General features: G+C 33.5%; 1 protein-coding gene across 1 annotated transcript in view; it reads left to right on the top strand.

Moving 5' to 3' along the window:
- TRHDE (thyrotropin releasing hormone degrading enzyme) overlaps positions 1-21,213 on the top strand; it is a 376,037-nt gene that overhangs the window by 291,205 nt on the left and 63,619 nt on the right. The window contains exons 11-12 of the mRNA XM_082742838.1: positions 6,021-6,151; positions 6,283-6,338. Of these exons, the coding sequence (XP_082598964.1) occupies positions 6,021-6,151; positions 6,283-6,338 (187 nt within the window). The remainder of the gene's footprint in view (positions 1-6,020; positions 6,152-6,282; positions 6,339-21,213) is intronic.

The raw sequence follows: 21,213 nt of genomic DNA, 5'->3' as shown, positions 1-21,213 counted from the left end.
ATCTTCAAATAAGATAGCGCCCTATTTAAATTCACTATCAGAAAGCTATTTCTTGAATTCAATCTGAATCCTTCATGCTAGATGTAAAACAGGTCTCTTTAATTTCTGTTTACTATTGAACTGGAGAAAAAGCCAATTATCTTTTATGTAACATTTTATTTAGATTTAGATGTAGATGGTCAAGTATGTCCACATTTTGTTTTTTCTAACTCCTTTCTTCCATTCTGCTAATTGATATTGTCTTATTTCATAACCACTATAAGCAGCCACAAACTCTTTTTTGCAGTAAGTGAGGCATAAACAAATAACAAACATTGTGTCTGTCCCTCAGTCTTGCTATTATAAAAGAGATGTAAGTGCTCACAATACATATTTACAAGAAAAAGTTCTTAAAGCAAAATCTAATCTAGCTTACCAAAAATATAAATGTTTGTATTTTCAGTTGAATTTTTACTCATATGTTCATGTGGTATTTTAACATATGATCACATATTATTGAAAATGTGCGCTTTTATTTATATACATTGTGTATGAAAGATTCATAAGTAATGTAGTGATGAATTGAAATGCTTATTTTAAAATTAGTGTTTTTCCTTTTAAAGTTGCTTATTATAATCTAGTCTTTTTATTTCTTAGAATTAGCATTTATACCATGATTCTTAATTCACTTACTGTATTATTTGTTTTGTTTTTTTTACTGCTTTTTTACTCTCATGTAGTTGTTTTGTTTATCTACATAATTTGCTATGAAATGATGAGTGAAAACAGTGAGTCATTAACTTAATGACCTAACTATTAGATCCTCCATGGGATTGCTAGGAACATAAAATAGAACAGTTTTCAGAAACACAAGTAAAACATTTCTCATTGGGGGGTACAATTACAAGAGAGCAAAGATACTGATTAAGGCAGTATCAAGCCAAAACATCACTCGTAGAGAACAGATCCAGGGCAAGCCTGATTCTTCTTGGTTACTTTCCCCACATCCATTTCCTCTAACTCCCTAGTTGTCTGTATGCTCTTTTTTCACATGGTATCCCCTCATTTCACACATCGTACATGGAATAGTGTCACAGCTCTTCTTGACCAATAACCACAGGTGTGTTTGAGAGGTTGTTTCCGTTTGTAGTCTCTCATTATTAATCAGGAATAATAACAACATGATTTACATTTACCTGAAATGTCACCTTTATTAATACATGTGACATGCACACTACCTAGTGTGTGCAGTGCATAACTCTGGGAGATGATACTGATATTGACCCTGATACTGAGTTGTGCCATCTACAGTGTGTCAGTTTCCATTTAATCACAGCAGTCTTCTGGCTGATGAAACATGGTCCCAGTGGCAGTGTTGACGCTTTTGTGGGGAATGCCCACACAAAGTAAATGTTTCTTGAAAACTTTATAAATATGTAAATCTGGAAGAAGCTTCCAAGAGAGACTTAAAAGAAAGACAACCATTCTGTTTTCCCTGTTCAGGCTCATTCTTTAGTTTTGTCTTAAAGTCCTTCATTCTGATGACAAAAAAAAATTGACACAAGGCACAGACTAGGGGAAAAATGATTGTTAACTCTTATCTCCTTTTATTCAAAATACAGTTAACTAGGGACACCGGGGTGGCTCAGTTGGTTAAGTGTCCAACTTTGAGTTTCAGTTCAGGTCATGATCTTAGGGTCTTGAGATCAAGCCCCACACTGAGCTCCATGCTCAGCAGGGAGTCATGTACAGATTCTTTCCCTCTGCCCTTACTGCCCTCTCTAAAAATAAATAAATCACTCAAGATAAAAAATATAGTTAACTAATATCGGTAATAATGTTTTTCCATAAAAACATTAAGAAAATTTCGGTCAATTCTTACCAACATTATATTTTAGAAGTCTACCTTTTGGTTATAACAGTAAGATCAATGTTTTTATAATTTTTCATTGTCAGTCATATAGATTTGATCTCACCAGGTATTAAGACACAGTCGTGGTGATTTAAAAAAGTATAAATTTGATTTGAATCAAATTTCCATTTTTTAAACCCATTAGATGAATATCGAATTAATTCCAAGTTAAGGTATAGTTCATTTTAGCCTAAAATAGCTTTTAAATAAACTTTTAAATTACTAAAAGAAGGTAAAAGGATTTATCTCTTTTGTTTTTACTGCTGAGATATTGAGAATGCAAAAGTTTATAAATATAGCAACTTGTAGGGTAACAATGAATGTGTAATGTAAATTTAATGCCAGATGTTAGGAAAGAAAAGATTGAGAGTAAAAGGGAAATTGATGCTGAAATTGTAAGTAAACATTAAAAATAATGTAATGATATAGTGCTTGCCTTAAGCATTGTTTTGTATGACTTGCAAGGCTTTAGAATGTGTTATTTTTATCTCCATTTTACAAATGAGGAAGTTAGGGTTTGAGAAATAAGTTGCCTAAATTGTCTTAGGAGCTTGCTTTTTCTTCCCCTAAACATATTCCCTCTAAACCACAAACACACACATAAAATTTTAAGATTTTGGCAGGTTGCTTTGCTGATGAGCTAATTACTCAACATGTTACCATTGTATACATATACATTTCTTTATAGGGTCTATGGAGCATTTTCTAATTAAATTCTCACACAAGTCCAGTGAGAAAACAAGTATGTGTTATACCTGAGTATACAAGTATGTACAAGCAACTTGTATACAGGCAACAAGTATGTGCTGCTACCCTCGTTACTTTGGTTAACTTTTTGTTTGTTTTAAATTCTGATTTTTCTGCAACCGGCCAATACAGAGAAGAAAGCCTTAATCATCATCTTTTTGTGTAGAAAGTATAGGCTATAAACCCAAAATATTATAAAATTCCAACTATTCTGTGCCCTGATATAATCTAAATTTTGTGCCATTTTGGATACATTCTACATACAATTTTAAGTTGTTATTACTAACACTCAAAACACAACTTTCATACTTTTTATTTTGGTACACATCACATACCATACCTCATTAAGCCATTGAAAAAGATCTCTTTAAAATTCGTTGCTTGCCATTAGTTAATTTGAAGAACATTTTAAAGATATAATTAACTAGAATGAAAAAAGACATTTAAAAATCTATTAAAAAATCTTTCAGGGAATCATTTCTCCAAAGATTTCATTTATAACAAAGGCATAAAAACATTCATGAACAGTAATAACCTTCAGGTTTTAGTTATCAATTTAATAATAGTATACTTATAACAATAGATGCTTGCCTTTTTTATTCTTATCAGATGAAATAGAAGGTATAGGGGTTGCTTTCCCATTTTAATTAGTCTCTTTTCTACCTGTAAGCCGTTGAATTCCGTAAGTCTATTTTTTTAATTTTTTAAATTTTCAAGTTTTTATTTTAATTCCGGTTAATTAATATACAGTGTAATATTGGTTTCAGGAGTAGGATTTAGTGATTCATCACTTACATATAACACCCAGTGCTCATTACAATAGGTTCCCTCCTTAATGTCCATCACCAATTTATAGCCAAGTGTACCACATGAAGTTAAATTTTCCCAGCTCTCTAAAATGTGAACAAGAATAACTTTTTAAAAAACAGATTTAATATCATAGGATTTGATGTCTGTTTCAGAATTGTAAAGACCTAAATCACATATTCATATATTAAACTTGATTCTTGAATATTATAATTTCTTCAAAAAATAACACTTCTTAGATCAAAATAATCAAATTTACTTTTTTAAAATTAATTAATTAATTAATTAATTTGACAGACAGAGATCACAAGTAGGCAGAGAGGCAGGCAGAGAGAGAAGAGGAAGCAGGCTCCCTGCTGAGCAGAGAGCCCAATGCAGGGCTTGATCCTAGCACCCTGGGATCATGACCTGAGCTGAAGGCAAAGGCTTTAACCCACTGAGCCACCCTGGCGCCCCTCAAATTTACTCTTAAACCAAGTGAATTTAGTATATGTGCTGTCAGAGTGAGCACCTAATCCACATGAATTTAATCACAACTTAAACGTGTTGTAAAAATCCTCATATTCTTCAAGACTGCGTTCGAGAGAAACAGTATCCTCAATATTTTAATCTTAAATTTTTTTCACTGAATTTGGACATGATTAATTAAAATCTTGCTTTAGATGGTTAAGTTTTTAAAAATGTCATACCCTTTGTTAATTATTTTTTATTTTTATATTTGTAAAAGGGGGTGATATTCTAAAACTTCAAAGTAATTGTGTACATAAGCACATTAAGGTTTTGAAAAATATCTCAAAACAAAGAATCAGAAAGTTGGGAAACTATTAATATTTTAAAGCATTATCTGATAGATTTATTTTTTTAAGTACCATAGATGAAGCCTGGTAAAATTTTACACTGAGGAAAACCATTCCTCCTTCCATTGAGTCGTAGAGTTGGAAGGAAACTTAAATGCGATTAGTTTGCCCTTAGATTATATGAGTGGCCTAAGCTCAAACATTTAAGTCTAGGAGAACTGGAACAAAAATCTAGCTATCTTGCTCTGGTTCTAATTCTTGTTTCCAACGCTATGTCCCTCTTTTTCAAATCGATTTAAGAATGTGAGAAATATATTACAGGAAAAGTGCTATACCATCTTGTATCAATAGAGTATAATTGTAGTGAAAAGGACACCCAAGTCAGGAGACCTGAGACGGACCATCCCAGCTTTCTTGGACAATTCGATTAGCCTGTCTGAGCCTTGTTTCTTTATCTGTTCTGACAGATACTATTTATAAAAGTGACAAAAAAACTGACGTGCTATTCGAAACATTAAAGATTAGATTTTTTATGTTCAACATGCATTTTTTACTTTACTGTACATTTATAAAAATTGGCAAAATATAACAGGCATTAGCTTAAGAAGTTCACCCCATTTCAGAGCTCACTCCATTTCAGCAATTAATAGTCATTAATGTTCACTCAATTTTTGTGGTCACACCTTGTTCCTGTGTGGCTTCTACTTGAAAGAGAATGTAGATTCAGTGTTTCAGAAAGAGAGAGGAAAAGAAAACTTGTTTTGTAGCCTGATGTGTAAAAAACCTGGATAATAAGGTGAGAATTGGAGGTTGTGTGTCCCAATCAGAGCTGATACAAACGTTTTCTGTGATGCATATTCTGGTTTTGAATAATTGTGGAATTTGGTAGACTGGTGTGTGTGTGTGTGTGTCTGTGTGTATATAAAATATAAATTTTAAGTAAACAATACATTTTGTAACTTCTGTGAACCATGGGTCCTGAAAATATCCACAAATGATTAGAATGGTAAGCTATGGTTCTGTGAAGTCAACAGAGGCTGACATTAAAGTGAATGGAGTTCTCCATCTGTACCATATTTTGAAGGAGTTAAATATATAAGTTATAAGATTGCTTTTGCTGGCTTCCTTTAATTGAATTAGCTGGGGAATATAATCAAGTTACAATTTTCCAAAGTGATTCCAATAAACAGAATTTATTATCTTTGTTCCAATTATATGTAGAAATATTAGAGTCTTAAATAAATGAGTTTCCTTTTTCCAACATTACTGATGATGCTGGAAAGACTGTTATTTATTACTACTTCCAAAAAAGCACAAGAAAAAAGGCAAGAAACAATAGTGACTTTAAAATGAATGAGTCCTGTTGTTTTAATCACTTTCTTACTGAATAAAATAAGTAGAATATGCATCTAAAACCGTTTCTTCTATTCTAGCCCCATATTTAAATACAATCTAACTAGAAGTCACATGAATCCAGGCAATTTCTTGGTGACATTTATCTGAGACAAACATTGTGTATAAGTAACGAGGTTTTATCAAGAAAAAAAATGTTAATTATAAGAAAACAACTGAGGTAATAGAGTAAACAACTGAAGGTTTTCTAGTGAATTCTAGATATAGTGATGAATTGATTAAAGATTAAATTTCAATTAGGTATTTATCACGGTGTTCTCTTTTTATTATTTTTACTCTAATATCCATTATTTAGAAAATATACTTCATATCATTTTAATCCATAAATTTAAAATCTGTTTTACCCCCAAAAATGTTGTTTTCAGAGCACCACAGAATAACTTTGGACAAAGGAAGCTGGTTGCTGGGGAATATCAATCAAACTGGCTATTTTAGAGTCAACTATGATTTAAGGAATTGGCGATTATTAATTGATCAATTAATCAGGAACCATGAGGTAAACTGGATTTACTCTCAAACATGTTTCAAGAGGTCAACATGTGCCATTTTAATCCTGATTAATTCTTCCTTTCTTCCTTCCTTCCTTCCTTCCTTTCTTTCTTTCTTTCTTTCTTTCTGATCTCATAGGTTCTCTCTGTCAGTAACAGAGCAGGTTTGATTGACGATGCCTTCAGCCTGGCCAGGTATGTTTTCCAGTGGATCTTCACAAGAAAACTGTGTCCATAAGGCTTCCTCTATAAAGCTAAATATTACATGTTTTGAATAAGAAACCTTTTAAGAACAATTTCTATCTCATTTTTTTTTTTTTGGTATTTGGATATGAATTATAATCACTGTCCCAAACTCTTGATCAATAGTAGCCATGGGGTATTTCTGAATCAGGAGAAGCTTGATCAATTTTCACTGTAAGTTCAATTTAACACTGGAGATTAATAATCCCTTCCCAATTTCATTAATGAACTCTACAAAATGACCATTGTGCCATATTTAATTTTTGATGGAAAATACCTTCAAGCAACAGCAATTTTTTTTCCCAACATATACTCGTATATCTTTTTTTAATGTTTTTTGTATGTGATTCATTATGAGAAGCTTGTGCTGCAAGACGGAAATAAATATTCCATGGAGTAAAGCTGTTCTGGACAAAATGTATATCAATCTTATAGCAGAAGCCTCTAGTTGTACTTGTTATGGTAATATTTATATTATTTTCATCATTAGACTTACAATGCTAATATGAGTTATTCCTTGGAATAGTCATTGAACAGTTATTTCTTTAAAATAATATTGATTGTAAACTCAAGCTATTTAGTCAATGTTGAGATTAAACAGTAAAATAAACTCAGTCCTTTAAGTATTTTGAATTGTTCCACATCCAAGTACAGTTTTAATTTTAATAATCCATTGTTATTGGGCAGAAACTTAGAAATAATAGTGCTAGAAGAAGGCCCACCAAGATAGCAATATAAGGAGTAATGATTAAGATGTACCTTTGATTCTATAATAAGACATGAAGACTCTGAGTAAAGTATTCAGTATGACATGAAGATTACTTTGACATAGAAGTTTAAAAAGGACAGAAAGCCAGTAAGACAGTGTACTTAAATGTAACATTGCATTGAAAGAGAAGCAGGAAAAGGAGAGAATTATGTTGATAGCACCACAAGTAAAGGTTTGAGGACTAGAAGAGACCTCTTACCATCCACTACATAAACACTCTTAAGGGCCCAGACACTGTTCTAACTGTTGAATATGTAGCAATTCATTTAATTCTGACAACAACCTTTAGGATATGTAGATTTATCATTATTATTATTATTATTATTATTATTCCCATATCATAGGTAAGGGAACTGAGGCTCAGAGAGGTCAAGCATCATGCCTAAGTTTACACAGCTAGTAACTGACAGGACCAGGGCTTTGTCCAGGTAGTCTGGCTATAGAGCCCAATGCTGTCAACTCATTATAATAAATATTCTTACTGTAGATATATATTATACACACACACACTCACACACACACACACAAAACTACCATTTCAAATCCTATGAGTTTTTCTATATTGCCTGGTTCTTTAATCATAATAATTAAATTAATTATTTTAATTAAATTACTATTACTGCTGATATATATATATGTATATATATAATGTTACTAAGTGAATAAGAAATACTTATTCTTAATGTTACTAATACTTGTTATAATGTTAATAAGTAATATATAATATTACTGCATATATATATATATATATATAATGAATACATACATATATTCATGTGAATTCTTACGGATTTGAAACAATGATGAGAAAGCATATAAGTAGCAAATGTCCTAAAGTTGGAGGGCAGATGAAAACTGAAAGAAAAGGATATTTGACTCATCTTCATTACATTAGTTTTTAATGGAATATTTTATTGAATTCCAGTGGATGAATTATTTTTTTCAAAAATTAAATTCCTTTTTGTCTAAGACAAAACATTGTTTTCAATTCTAGTTTTGGAAGCCTTACATACTTGGAGTAAATAATTTAATTATCATTTATACAATTCACCAGGAAAATAATGCAAATCTCATTGAATATATATTAAAATTTGTTTTACTGATACTGAGATAGTTGTCCCATTGGTATGCAAGTGAGTAAATACAAAAATCAGATTTCTATAGGCACATGCCTGGCCATAACTTGGAGGTGAGGGTTATCATGGGTCACTGTTTCCTAGGAAAATTTCATAGTTTTGCTACCAGTCTGTATCAGCCTTTCAGTTTCTGAAGCATAGCATGCTCTTCTTGGCTTCTTTAAAGATAGCACGTATGCCATTATGGAAATGTAGATGCAATGGCTAGAATTCCAGTAACCATCTTGAATTAAGAGGTGCTGAACCCTATCACTGAAGGTGGAAAATAGTAAAATAGAAACCTGGGTTTACCATGTCCTCTGAAAATCCTATGCCAATCATAATTGTGTACCTTTGGACCTCTTTTATATAATTGAAATAAACTGCTAGGGGCACCTGGGTGGATCAGTGGTTTAAGCCTCTCCCTTTGGCGCAGGTCATGATCTTAGGGTCCTGGCATCGAGCCCTGCATCAGGCTCTCTGCTCAGCAGGGAGCCTGCTTCCCCCTCTCTCTCTGCCTGCCTTTCTGCCTCTTGTGAGCTCTGTCAAATAAATAAAATATTTAAAAAAAATAAAGATAGCAAGTAGAAGAAAAGCAAATATTTATTAAAACTTGTGTTCTGGGTATTCTACTGAGGCTCTTATGAATGGCCTTGTGCAGTTTTCTCAGTAATCCCTCAGGATGGATGGTTACATTAGCCATGTTATAGCTGAGACATAGAGATTAAGGGGAGTTAAGTCACTTAGCCGAAGGTTGCACAGCTTTTAAGTGAGGGGCAGAGGTGAGATTCAACAGCCAACACTGGCACAGCAGAGCCCATGACCTCAAGTCAGAGTGACTTTGCCCATTATGTGAATTCCTTCCCACTTGCATTCCCTCTTATCTGTTGGGAATATTACTATTCACTAAAGAAAAAAAAAATTTCACTTGCACTCCCATGCCTGAAATCTGTCTTCTCCAGTAAGGATAAGGTAACATCCTGTATGTCTGAATTGTAGCAATTGGCAATTGTCACCTTGTAGTTCATTCCCTTTCTGCATCCCTGATGATTTTTTGGTAACTTTGAAGATAGGACTTTGTCTCATCCTTGTATTACTACTCTCGCATTTAATCTTTAGTGCAAACTCTGTCAGTATTTATTTGTTGCATGAATTGGTAATTAATTACTAATTATTCAAACTATAAACTTTCATGCCTACCATTTTTTGTACAGTTAAGTAAACTTATTCTTGGGTACTCTTATTGGAGTTGTTTTTTAAATACATAAAAGCCACATGAATTAGTTCTAATTGTAAAAGAATAAAACAAAAGAGCAATACAATGTGAAAAATTTCTTTTACTCTTTTCCATGCCTTCCCATAATGTTTATCCTCCTCACAAATAAAATTGTCAATATTTCGTGTGTATCAATCCAGTCATTTTTTCTTTACATTTCCATAGAGTTTGATTTTTTTAAAAAAATTTACAGAAATGTATTCTGTTCTCAGACTCATTTCTATAAATTAGACTGGGGAGCTTTATTCCATTGTTTCTAATTTTTCATTATTATAAGTAAGACTACCATGAGTACCCTTGAGTAGTCTTTTGTTGTGCATATGATATTTTGATAGGATAGATACCTGCAAGTGGAATTGTGGGTTCACAAGGTATAAAATTTTTGATAAATATTACAAATTGTTTTCCAAAAGCTTTACCATTTTAGCCCTCCATCAACCTTGTGTGAGAGGGTCTGATCTCCTCAAACCCTCCATGATGATAAATCATATATATCTTTTAAGTTTTTGATAGCCTGGTAGCAAATATAAGTTGCTACCATACTAGTTAAATTAGCTTGTTCGTCTTTGTCATACACATTTGCTATTTGTATTTTTTCTTTTGTGAATTATTACCCGATTAAAAAAAAAGAATTAAAAACTAACAGAAAAAGGATAAGATATTTTTCTGAGTATATTTTCTTATATATTTTATATGTATTAAGTTATTAATTCTTTTTGTAACATACACTTTTACAGTATTTTCTCTTGACTCTGGCAATTTTTATTTTGTGATGTATTTCATCATTCAAAGGCATTTGTTTTATATGTCTAGTCATCCCTTTTATAACTTCCTAGTTCTCTGGTTCTGTCTCATTTAGAAGAACTCCTCTTATCTGAAGATTTTGAAAATACTGTGTTTTTTAAAATGCTATTTTGCTTTTACATCTATCTACTCAGCCCTTCCTCCTCTAATTAGTTTTTGTGCACAGAATGGAGTTGGGGGTCTAATTTTCTTTCACATTAATATATATTTTTAAAAGATTAAATTATTTATATGAAATAGAGAATAGGAGGGAGTGACAGAGGGAAAGAGAGAGGATCTTAAGCAGACTCCCCCTGTTGAGCACAGAGCCTGACATAGGGCTCAATCTCATGACCCTGAGATCATGACTTGAGCCAAAATCAAGAGTCAGATTCTTAACTGACTGAGCCACCAGGAAGCCCTCATTTTAATACATTTTTAACCAATTATTTCCATCTGACTTAAAAGGAGTTCCTTATTCAAACATTTGAAATTATATGTTTATCTTAATACAAGTGGTCATATTTTAGGGAATTGATTTGATTCTGTTTACTTGGTCCTTTGTTCTTTTGTGAGCTCCTGTTGTATTCTAATTAGTTTATTTAGCTTTATAGTGTGTTATGGTTGAAAAAGTTTTTATAAAATTTTTGTTCAAAACCTTGCAGATTTTCTCAACATAAATTTAGAATCAATTTGACAAAGTCGACTTAAAAATCCTCCTATAGTTATGACCGGATATGCATTGAATTTATAAATTAATTTTTAAAGATTAATATATTTTCAAATGTAAGCTTTCTATATTAAGACATGCTACTTCTCCCCATTTATTTAGGTCCCCAAGTCAAGCTTTATGATTTTATGTCCATGAATTCTGGTCATGTTATATTTTTGCCCCATTTTTTATGGTATGTGCTTCTATAGGAAATGACACTGCCTTGTCCAAGTATACTCTGATTTTCATTGCTTGTGTATAAGGATCAATCAATTGCTTGTGAATACCATTGTGTTATGACTCAGACTTTGAAATTAGTGATGAAAATGCCTAGAATTTTGTTGTTGATGGATGTTCATGTTTGGTTTTGTTTTTTGCTTTGATAAAGCATTATTAGATTGGGTGACATAAAATGAACAAGATGCAGCCCTTGTCTTCAATGAATTCACAGTCTAGCAGGGATGATACACAGTATGTAATTAATTATATTCAGTATATAAGTGCTATGAATAAAATATTATGAAAGCATTGGGAAGTAAAGAATTAATGAGGCTTAGGCATATTATGGAGGACATCATATGGCAAACAATATTAGAAGATTGAGTTTACTAGGAAAATCCATTAAATGTTTAAAAGTAGGAGAATGAGAGTAGGAAAAGTGTGAACTAAAGGATGGACTTCTGTGAGAGCTGTTAGGATAGTCATGACTCGTGCTGCACCCTGAGTAAAGCAGGGACTGGGAAAGAGTAGAATTAGCAGCTAGAGAAAATAGAACTCTTACTGAAGCCACTTGTTAGCTTAATATTGAGAGAAACTGAAAATTTACAAGATTTGCAACAAGAAGTGTAATTACCACTGCATTTGTATATTTAAAGTTATTAATATACTCTGAGTACAGTTTTAAGCTATAAAAGGGTGTATCACTTGATCATGGACTTGCATAGTATTTTGTTTGCAAATATTCAAAATACATGAAAATTATTTGGAAAATGTGTTAATTTTCCAAAAGAATTTAGAGATAAATTATCATCATCATCACCATCACCATTATCTCATCATCATCATCATCATCTTTGCCCTGGGCAGTTCTGCATTGATTTATTTATGTAGTAGCATTTTTCCTGGAACTTTCAGTTATGGTGAACACATGCCAATTTGTTGCATTATGAATATAATAACTTTTTTGGCCTGCATTACATATTTTAAAAACTTCTGTTATAGGCTATTCAGCTAAGGATCCAATGACTTAAAAAGCCTTAAAGAAGTACACATTATTATACCTTAGTTTAAAAACTTTGTTAAGGAATAAAATAGCAGTTATTTCATTTAAAATATCAGTGTTATATTAACAACAAATATAAGGACCTGTATCTGGAGGTTATGAATGTCACAAGCAGAAGTGCTCTATCAGTGGTGAGCAGTCATGGGTAGTGCTTAATATGTGTTCGATGCATATGTGAGTTAAAAAAATTAATAGATACATTTTTATCTACTTGTTTCAGAGTTTATAAATCTAAGATACATTAGGAAAACTGTAAATTCAGTTTATGAACTAGTGAAAATATAATGGCTCATGAAGAAACAAATTATGAGAACATCCAAAATTCTACTCTTTCGTGTTTTCATTTCTGAACCCTGCTTTCAGGAGTAGTAACATTGTTAAAATCACCCTAACAGTATTTACAAATTGAGTAGTAGTAATCTCCTTGTGGAACCGCTTCCATCATGATTTTGTTTAGATGTTCTGCTATGTGTGGAATGTGCATGTGTGTGTAAACATGTGTGTGTGTGTGTGCATGCGTGTGCACACACAGGAATATTACTCAGCCATCAAAAAGAATGAAATTTTGCCATTTGCAATGACATAGATGGAACTAGAGGGTATTATGCTAAGTGAAATAAGTCAGGCAGAAAAAGACAAATACCATATGATTTCACCTATATGTGGAACTTAAGAAACAAAACAGGTGAAAATAGGGGAAGGGAAGGAAAAAGAAAATAAGATTAAAAACAGAGAGGGAGGCAAACCATAGGAAACTTAAGTCCTGGGAACAAACTGAAGGTTGCTGGGGGGAGGTGGGCGAAGGGCTGGATAACTGGGTGATGGGCATGGAGTAGGGCACTTATAAGGAACACTGGGTGGTATAGGCAAGTGATGACTCACTAGATTCTGCCCCTGAAATTAATAAGACAATATATGTTAACTAACTTGAATTTAAATAAAATTCTAAGAAAACGTTCTTCTACGACTTCTTGATGGCTCTCCTGTACCTTGTTTAAAGCTACTCCTACAAAACATGTGTTGATCTTTCTTCGGTCAATGCAGAAAAGAGCCTGATGTGCCTGAAAAGCAATTCCATGCCAATAAGCTTTTCATACTTTGATGGCTAGTTGTTTAAAGGTGATATGCTGGCCTTTCATAGATGAAATTGAGAAGGAATGACTTAAACACCTTTTGTGAGAAATAGGTGGGAGGTTGGACTTTTTGTCCTGATTTCCCATTGTGTTCCAGAGATAACGAGACTACCTCACTTCTGCTGAACACTGCCATGCAAAAGCTGGTTAAGGATCCTGGGTCCTTCTGATACTGTCTTCTGCTTTATAAATTCTGATTTTATGAAAGATGTCTAGTTTTGGAATTCTATACTCAGAATTCTTTATTCCTTTCCCTTTTTAAAGTACTGTAAAATCTCAGCATTAACATTTTCCTTTCTTACTTGTGTTTTATAAGGGAATCATGAGAGTCATTAATAATAATAGAATACTGATTAAAGTGTATTTTATATTGTACTCACTGAGTGAAGGATGATTCTTTAGTTGTTTGTATTAGGCTCATTTGGGAGAAGTATCCATGTATGATTATATTCTTATTTATCTTCTGTTAAGCCACGAGAATGTGTGTGTAAGAGGATTACAATTAAATATTTATGCAGTCCTGAAAGTGATAAAATTGTTTATTGCAAAATAAGAATTATTGTTGACTCTATGCTTCCAATCTTCTGCTATTGACCAAAAGCTATTAAAATTAGCTTGTAGTTATCCTCTCAGACTTTCTAACCAGTGCAGATATTTCCATGCTATGAGGAGTGACTCACAGTGAGTACATTTAGGAACCTCATGGCCATCCCTGCAAAATCACAATATTTTTCACATCTCTGAGGCTAAGGAAGCATTCTGTTAATTGATTTGTCATCATTCGCTAATGCTTCTCTTGAGACATACAAAAAAATCACCTTAGAACCCTCTCATTCTACACCTTTCTGCATGCAATTGCTTTAGAATTCATTTCTGAAAGACCTCTAAATTAGTCTTAGTTTATGCAACACTTTGCCACCAATAAGTTAAAAATACTTTGAGAGCATTTTCAGGATATTTTACTGTAATGAGAGCTCAGTGTCTTCAGCTTTCTTCCTATGATAGCCCAGTAAAAGCCTGAAGTATATTCCTGAATTTTCATGCTAGACTCTTCCTGTAGGCATACCCTGATTTGTTCAAGGCTAACGTAGGGTAACACATTCATTGCGCTTTCTTTTTAAAAATCAGTTAAGTCACAGACTATTCCCTGGAATAAGGACTTGGGTGGAGCTACCATCTGAGGTATTTCTGAGAAGTACAATCCTTCTGAAGAATTAGGCGGAAGGCCTGTGGCTCTTGAGGAGGCAAACTTTCTTGGAAACTTAAGTTGCACTGCATTAAATCAAGGGCATATTTGTAACCTTCTGCTGCCAAATTGACGTTTCAACTCTGTAGGTAAAAATGCTGTAATATTAGTGCCTAATGTCTGACAGTGTTGAGTAGCAGATGGGAGAGAGACGTCTTGACATCATTCTGTAGTTTTGTGCCATTTTCATGACAAACAGCATTCAATCTTGAGTTGCAAAAGTGTGGGTGATATTTGTAGGTTGCATGGATTTGCCATTCTTTTTAAAGATTGAATAGTCTAAATTTCCAAAGCAAGTACAGATTTGTTTGAATAAGTGTATATATTTATGCTCCTTAGTATCTCACACATTAAAAATAATTTTTATAATTCACACTGTAGTTAGTACTGTCTGGTCATATTTAACACCAATTGTGGTTCTTTTATTTCTGTAAGAATTTTGAAACCTAAGCCTGAGATTCCATAAGAATTTGCTTTAGGCTCTCTGACCTTCCTAAGAATTTAACAATAATTTACTTGGGCAGAGGTGTATAAATGGTCCCTCCAAAATGCCATTTATATATACCAATTTTCCTTGAACAGATATTTGTAAGGCATACTTTTAAAATGAAGGCATGACTATTCCTCTGATCTGGGATTCCTGAACTGAGATTGTTTTATCTTAGGGTTTCTCCTTTTATGAATTTAAGTTATCCCTTCTGCAGCTTGCTGGAAATTTTTTGCATGTTCAAGTACAGTGCTCCTTTGAGTGTGCTCTGAAAGGCCACCTGCATCAGAATCTCTGGAAATATTTTATTAAAAATTGCATATTCCCCAGGCTGCCTGGAAACCTGCATTCTGTGAAGCACTGCATATGATTCCAACACACACAACAATGTGAAAACTGCTCCTTTTGAGTCCCAGAGGGTATTTATGGCATTAGGTTAGGCAGACAGGTACTCATTTGAGGCCGGGAGGTCTGAGACAGGCATCCGTAATAACAGGAAGCATGGTTTTCTCTGGATCCTGGAGTCAAGAGTGACCATTCAGCAATCAGGATGTCAGGGAATCAGTTATAAGGACTCAAAAACATTTTTTTTAATTCTTACTATTAAATATGTTATTGTTTTAGATATTCCACCTGACAGCTACAAACAAGCTTCATAATCTGGGTGTCTCCGAAATCTTCCCAAGAATGGGAAAGTACTGGAGGATACTCATGTAATTAGGAAGGACCTTTATGTTCCAATGAGTAGACTGGCATCTATCAATCATGCATAGGCATGTTGATCTATAAGGTATTCAGTAGTTTTCTCTGGTCTAAGGCATGGCAGAATTTTCTTGCAAATTAATCTGGCTTCTACACCTGGAATAATCTGCAAATCTATTGATAATGCAGGTAAGCAAGAACACTTGAGCTATCTGAAACAAGTGTTAACTGAGGGATATCTTCAGGGTTTTTTGTTTTGTTTTGTTTTGATTTTAAGACTTTATCAGAGAGAGAGAGAGAGAACAAGCAGAGGGAGTGACAGGCAGTGCAGGCAGAGGGAGAAGCAGGCTCCCCACTACAGACTGAATCCCAGGACCCTGGGATCATGACCTGAGCCAAAGGGAGCCGCCTAACTGACTGAGCCACCCAGACGTCCCAGCCTCAGGTCTTGTGGTTACTCTGTGACGTCAAGGAAATCAGAAACCAAGAAAGATAAAGGAAAGAAAGGAAAAGTAAGTAGGTTGCTTCAGCAAGGAGTGTGTGATAAGAAAGAAGAAAATGAGAGCTTTGAGGTGGATCCAGTGTGTGGAAAAATTAAATGAATGCTTCTGGTATTTGGCTTGTTAACGTAAAGGCTTAATTTTCATAACGAGCTATGTATACGCTAGCTCCTTTCATCTTTATTATGATAAATGATAAAGAAGTCATTAAAATGAAGACTGTATGAATATATGTATTAATACTGGTTTTACATCAATTATTTGCTGCTTAAGGTTATTTTATGATAGTTTCTCACCTTAGAACAGAGATGCGAAGAGGCCTTTCTGATTGTCATCTTTCTTAACAAACATGCTAATCAGCCAATGATAAAGTAAGAGCTGCTCCTGTGTTTCTCCCAGAACTCAAAAAAGAGTCTGTTCTGGACCTCAGCAGTTATTTACCTAAATTGCAGCACTACCGTGGTAAAGAAACTTGGATAAAGGTAATGAAAAGTAGGCATTTTACAGTGGTTTCTCCTTTTCATGAAAATATACAAGATTCATTTTTGTATTTGAGGCAGGAATAATTTGGAGAAGAGGGGAAAGGAAAAGAAATTTAGTTCTAACATTATGTGCAATGAAGGTGAGTGATTAATTCAAATTAACACACTCTTGCTTATGAGGCAAATCTTGAGGCCTTTGGGAGATGATTTGAAATACATGATGTTCTTCCTTAATTGCATGCAATTTGAACCATTATGTGTGGAATGCTTCAGATGCCCTTACGTGGAATGGAGTACCAGTGAAGAGGTCTTCACTATTTTGGATGTAAGAAAACATCAGGTTAGGAAAACCTGCCTCATTACAGCTGTGCCAAAGCCTTCTTTAGTGTTATTGAAAGATAGGAACACAGGCCAACTCAGAAGCTAAGAAGCAGTGCTGGGACCTGTGGAATCAGACCACATTTGACTCTCAGATCAGATTTTTTCCTTCCTAAATGAGGAGTGGCCTGAGTGCCATTCACTGGAGCCTCCAAAGGGAAGTAGGTAGAGGTTTCCTGTTGTTTAGCTGATTTACCTAATTAGGATGAGGATTGAACAGTTCAGTATCAACTCTCCAGGTCACCAGGTGGTTATGCTAACTGAAAGAGGAGAAAATAGAGTTTGTAATAAGAAAGTGTTGGTCTTGCACTCTATATGGGACAAACTCAAGTAAGACTAATAGGCCCTGAAGAGAATAATGATTGAGTATCAGAGTTTCAAATGGGTGCTAACTTAAACACACTCTAAGTTAGTGGAGGGTTCTTGGGAGTGCTATCAGAAATGCCAAAGTAGAAAGGACCACAGGTGAAAGTAGTTGGTTTTGCATTCCCCGTGTGCAAATGTATTGGAAGTTAATTGTGTAAGTTGGGGGCAGATCATGAATTTTACCCAATGCAGATTGAGGGAAATGTCACTTTTCCCTTTTCCACCAATAGTGAGACTAAAATCATTACAGAAAGATAGTTACTGTGCAGAGCAGTTAGACCCCTTGCCTCCTAGCTTACTAGATTTTAAAATTTCCATCTTTGTAGTTTCTTAGGTTTCCTATCCATTTTTTAAATGTCACTGCATTCTCTTGAATTTTGACATTGATAGACTATCAGTTACTTCTCAGAGTATGTGCGTAGAGTTGAGAAATCCATATGAAAATTTGTGTCTCAATAAATGCTAAAGTAGCATGTAGAGTATTTCAATATACAGTAGGGTATTTCACATACATAGGGTATTTCATATACCATATGAAAGTTAATGAGTTTGTTGACTAATAGGTAAATGATAGATACATGTTTGAGAGGTGGGTGGAGAACAAAGAGCCACGAGACTTATTTCATATAATGGAATCACTGTCTTTGGATTCAGAAAGATTATTTTGTCATGCTTATTTAATATAAGAAAAGTGATAAGAATTTTGAAATTTGAGAATCATAGCCAATGTTTACTTAAAATAAATTCAAGTGATTTCTCTTAGTGAAATGAGGGTATTACTGAGATAAATATTTTATACACATGAGTAACATGTTAAATAATTATCACATGTAACAATAATAGGCTATAAGTGTTTGATGAAAAAATTTTCAAATAGTCACATACTTCAAAGATATGCCACATTAAGAGGAAGGTAGAAACATACATTCTTTATTTTTTAGTCTAAATTTTATCATAAGAATGCATAGAAACTAGTAGGAAAATCTTTCAATAGTTACTTACCTATTTGTATGTGCTATTATCATTGATTGTGTACTTTTTATTGTAGGTAAGTTAATCGGTTTCTAGAGTGCATACACATATTAAAATGAACAGTGAGTTCTTATCCCTAACAGATAAGTGATGTGAGAGCATCTTTCATAAACAGGCAAATGGAACTAATGAAAAGAATGAGAAGCACTTCAAAGAGCTTTTAGTGGGGTGGCTTTCTTTATTTTAATTTTTGATGCTTGTTAGTACAAATAATTCACAAATGGAAAATTCTGTAACACAAAGTTGGTCACACGCTGTTCTAGTTTTGTAATAACAGCTTTTTACGTTTGAAAACAGGGATGTTGCAAATATATGTAGATAGGGATGGAGTGGTGATCCCAGATGGCTTATCTGTAATGCAAATTTCTTTATTCAACAAATATTTAATGAACACTTACTGTATACCAGGTAGTGTTACAAGACACTAGAGTGTATAATAGTGAACAAAAGAACCAGTCTCCACCCTCCACCCCACCCCCGCCCAAAAAGAGCCAAAGTCCCTGTTTCATGAGCTTGCAGTGTAGAGTGACTGCAGTCAGATTATCACTCAAATATATCTTAGATGGTGTTATTTTTACAGTAAATAAATAGTAAAGCAAAGAATGGGAGTGTTTGGAGAAGTGGCACAGAGAAGGAATTTATTTTAAATATGGCAGTGAGGGAAGCTCTCACTTTCCAGTTGACAATCTGAGCAGTTGACGCTAACCTAAAAGAAGTAAATAAGGGAACTACCCAGAAATAGAGCTTTCCAGACAGAGGAATAGCAAGTGCAAGGGCCCTGAGGTGGAAGGTACTTGGCATGTTCAAGAGAAAGAAAACAGATGGATGTGGCTCTAATGGAATGATAAGGGGCAAAGCAGGATGAGATGAGTTTAGGGAGTTAAAAGAGTACTGATCATGTAAGGCCTTTTTTTGTAATTGATTTAATTTTTAATTCTCTGGCAGTCAGTGATGTTGAGAATCTTTCCATGTGTTTACTTGACATCTGTATATCTTCTTTTGTGAATTATCTATTCAAATCTTTTGTCCATTTTTTAAAAAATTTGGGTTGTCTTATTATCGACAACAAGAATTCCTTAAATATTCTGATACAAGCCCGTTATTCAGATATATGTTTTGCAAAATTTTCTCCAGGTTTATGGTTTGCCTTTTTATTTTCTTGACTTGTCTCTCAAAATTGAATGTTTTTAACTTGAAGAGGTCAATTTTATTAATTTTTCTTTCATAAGATGTGCTTTTTATGACTTATTTATGATATCTATGCTAAATTCAATAACACAAAGTTTTTCTTCTACATTTTTGGCCAAGAGACTGGTAATTTTAGCTCTTTTATATAGTCTGTGACCCATGGTTAGTTTTTGTGACTGATGTAAGGTAGGGGTTATTTTTAGCTGTTTTCATTGCAGATACATTGCAGCACCATTAGGTAAAAAGACTTCATTTTTCTCTGACTTTCCATGGAAGTTTTGTCAAAAATCAGTTGACTGTGTAAGTTATACATCTATCTTTTGGACTCTGTAACCTGTTCCATTGATTTATAAGTCTATTGCTATGCCAATACTATACTATCTTATTACTATAGCTTTAAAATAAGTCTTTTAGGATTTGGGTTGAGATTACTTTAAGAATATAAATCAATTTGGAGAGAATTGCCATCTTGATAGCCATGTCTGTGGCTTAGCTCCTCATTTGTTCAGGTCTTTTAAAGTTTGCCTTTGCTATGCTTTGTAGTTTGCAGTGTGCAGATCTTACACATCTCTTAATAAATTTATTCCTGTATATTTTATCTGTTAGTTATTATAAATAAAGTTGTATTTTTAAAATTTTGCACTGGAGTTGTTAGTTGCATAATTATATACACACACACACATCATGGATGAACTGAGGCCCACATGCCAGGCACTAGCTATTGTGAATGAACTCTCATTGGAACGTAGCCAGGCCCATTTACTTATATATCGTCTATGGTTTCTTTTCCATTACAAAGGTAGAGCTAAATTTTTGCGACAGAGACTGTGTAGCTTGCAAGCCTGAAATATTTACCGTCTGACCCTTTAAGAAAGAGAATGCCAAACCTTCATACTTAGAAATATCCTTGAGCTTTCTATATTCACTTTATGCCTGCAACCTTGCCAAATTTGCTTATTATTTCTTACAGTTTTTAAATAGTTTCTAGAGTTTTCTACAAGCATTGTAATGTCTTTTAAAAATAACAGTAGCATTACTTCCTTTCCAATATTTATACATTTTATCTCCCTATCTTCATAAAATAGTTTTGAAATGCTCTCTACTATATGGTCGTATGGCTATGTATATCATAATTAACCTAAACATATTTATATTATTGGAAATTTAGGATGTTTTCAAATTCTCACTTATGAATAACTCTATTAAGAAAATTTTTGTGCATGCAGTTTTTATTATTTATTTGTTGTTTATGAATATATATTTTTAGAACTTTGATTATTGAGTCCATGATTGTAAACATGATAAATAGCAGTGAAACACGTGGTCAAGTTGCCACTAAAGATGGACACATTTCTCTCAAGAAGAGTAGAGTGTTT

This window comes from Mustela nivalis (assembly GCF_964662115.1).
Source record: "Mustela nivalis genome assembly, chromosome: 7".
Taxonomy (NCBI): Eukaryota; Metazoa; Chordata; class Mammalia; order Carnivora; family Mustelidae; genus Mustela; species Mustela nivalis.
Note: the sequence above shows the minus strand (reverse complement) of the source record. Positions and strands in the feature narration are given on the sequence as shown.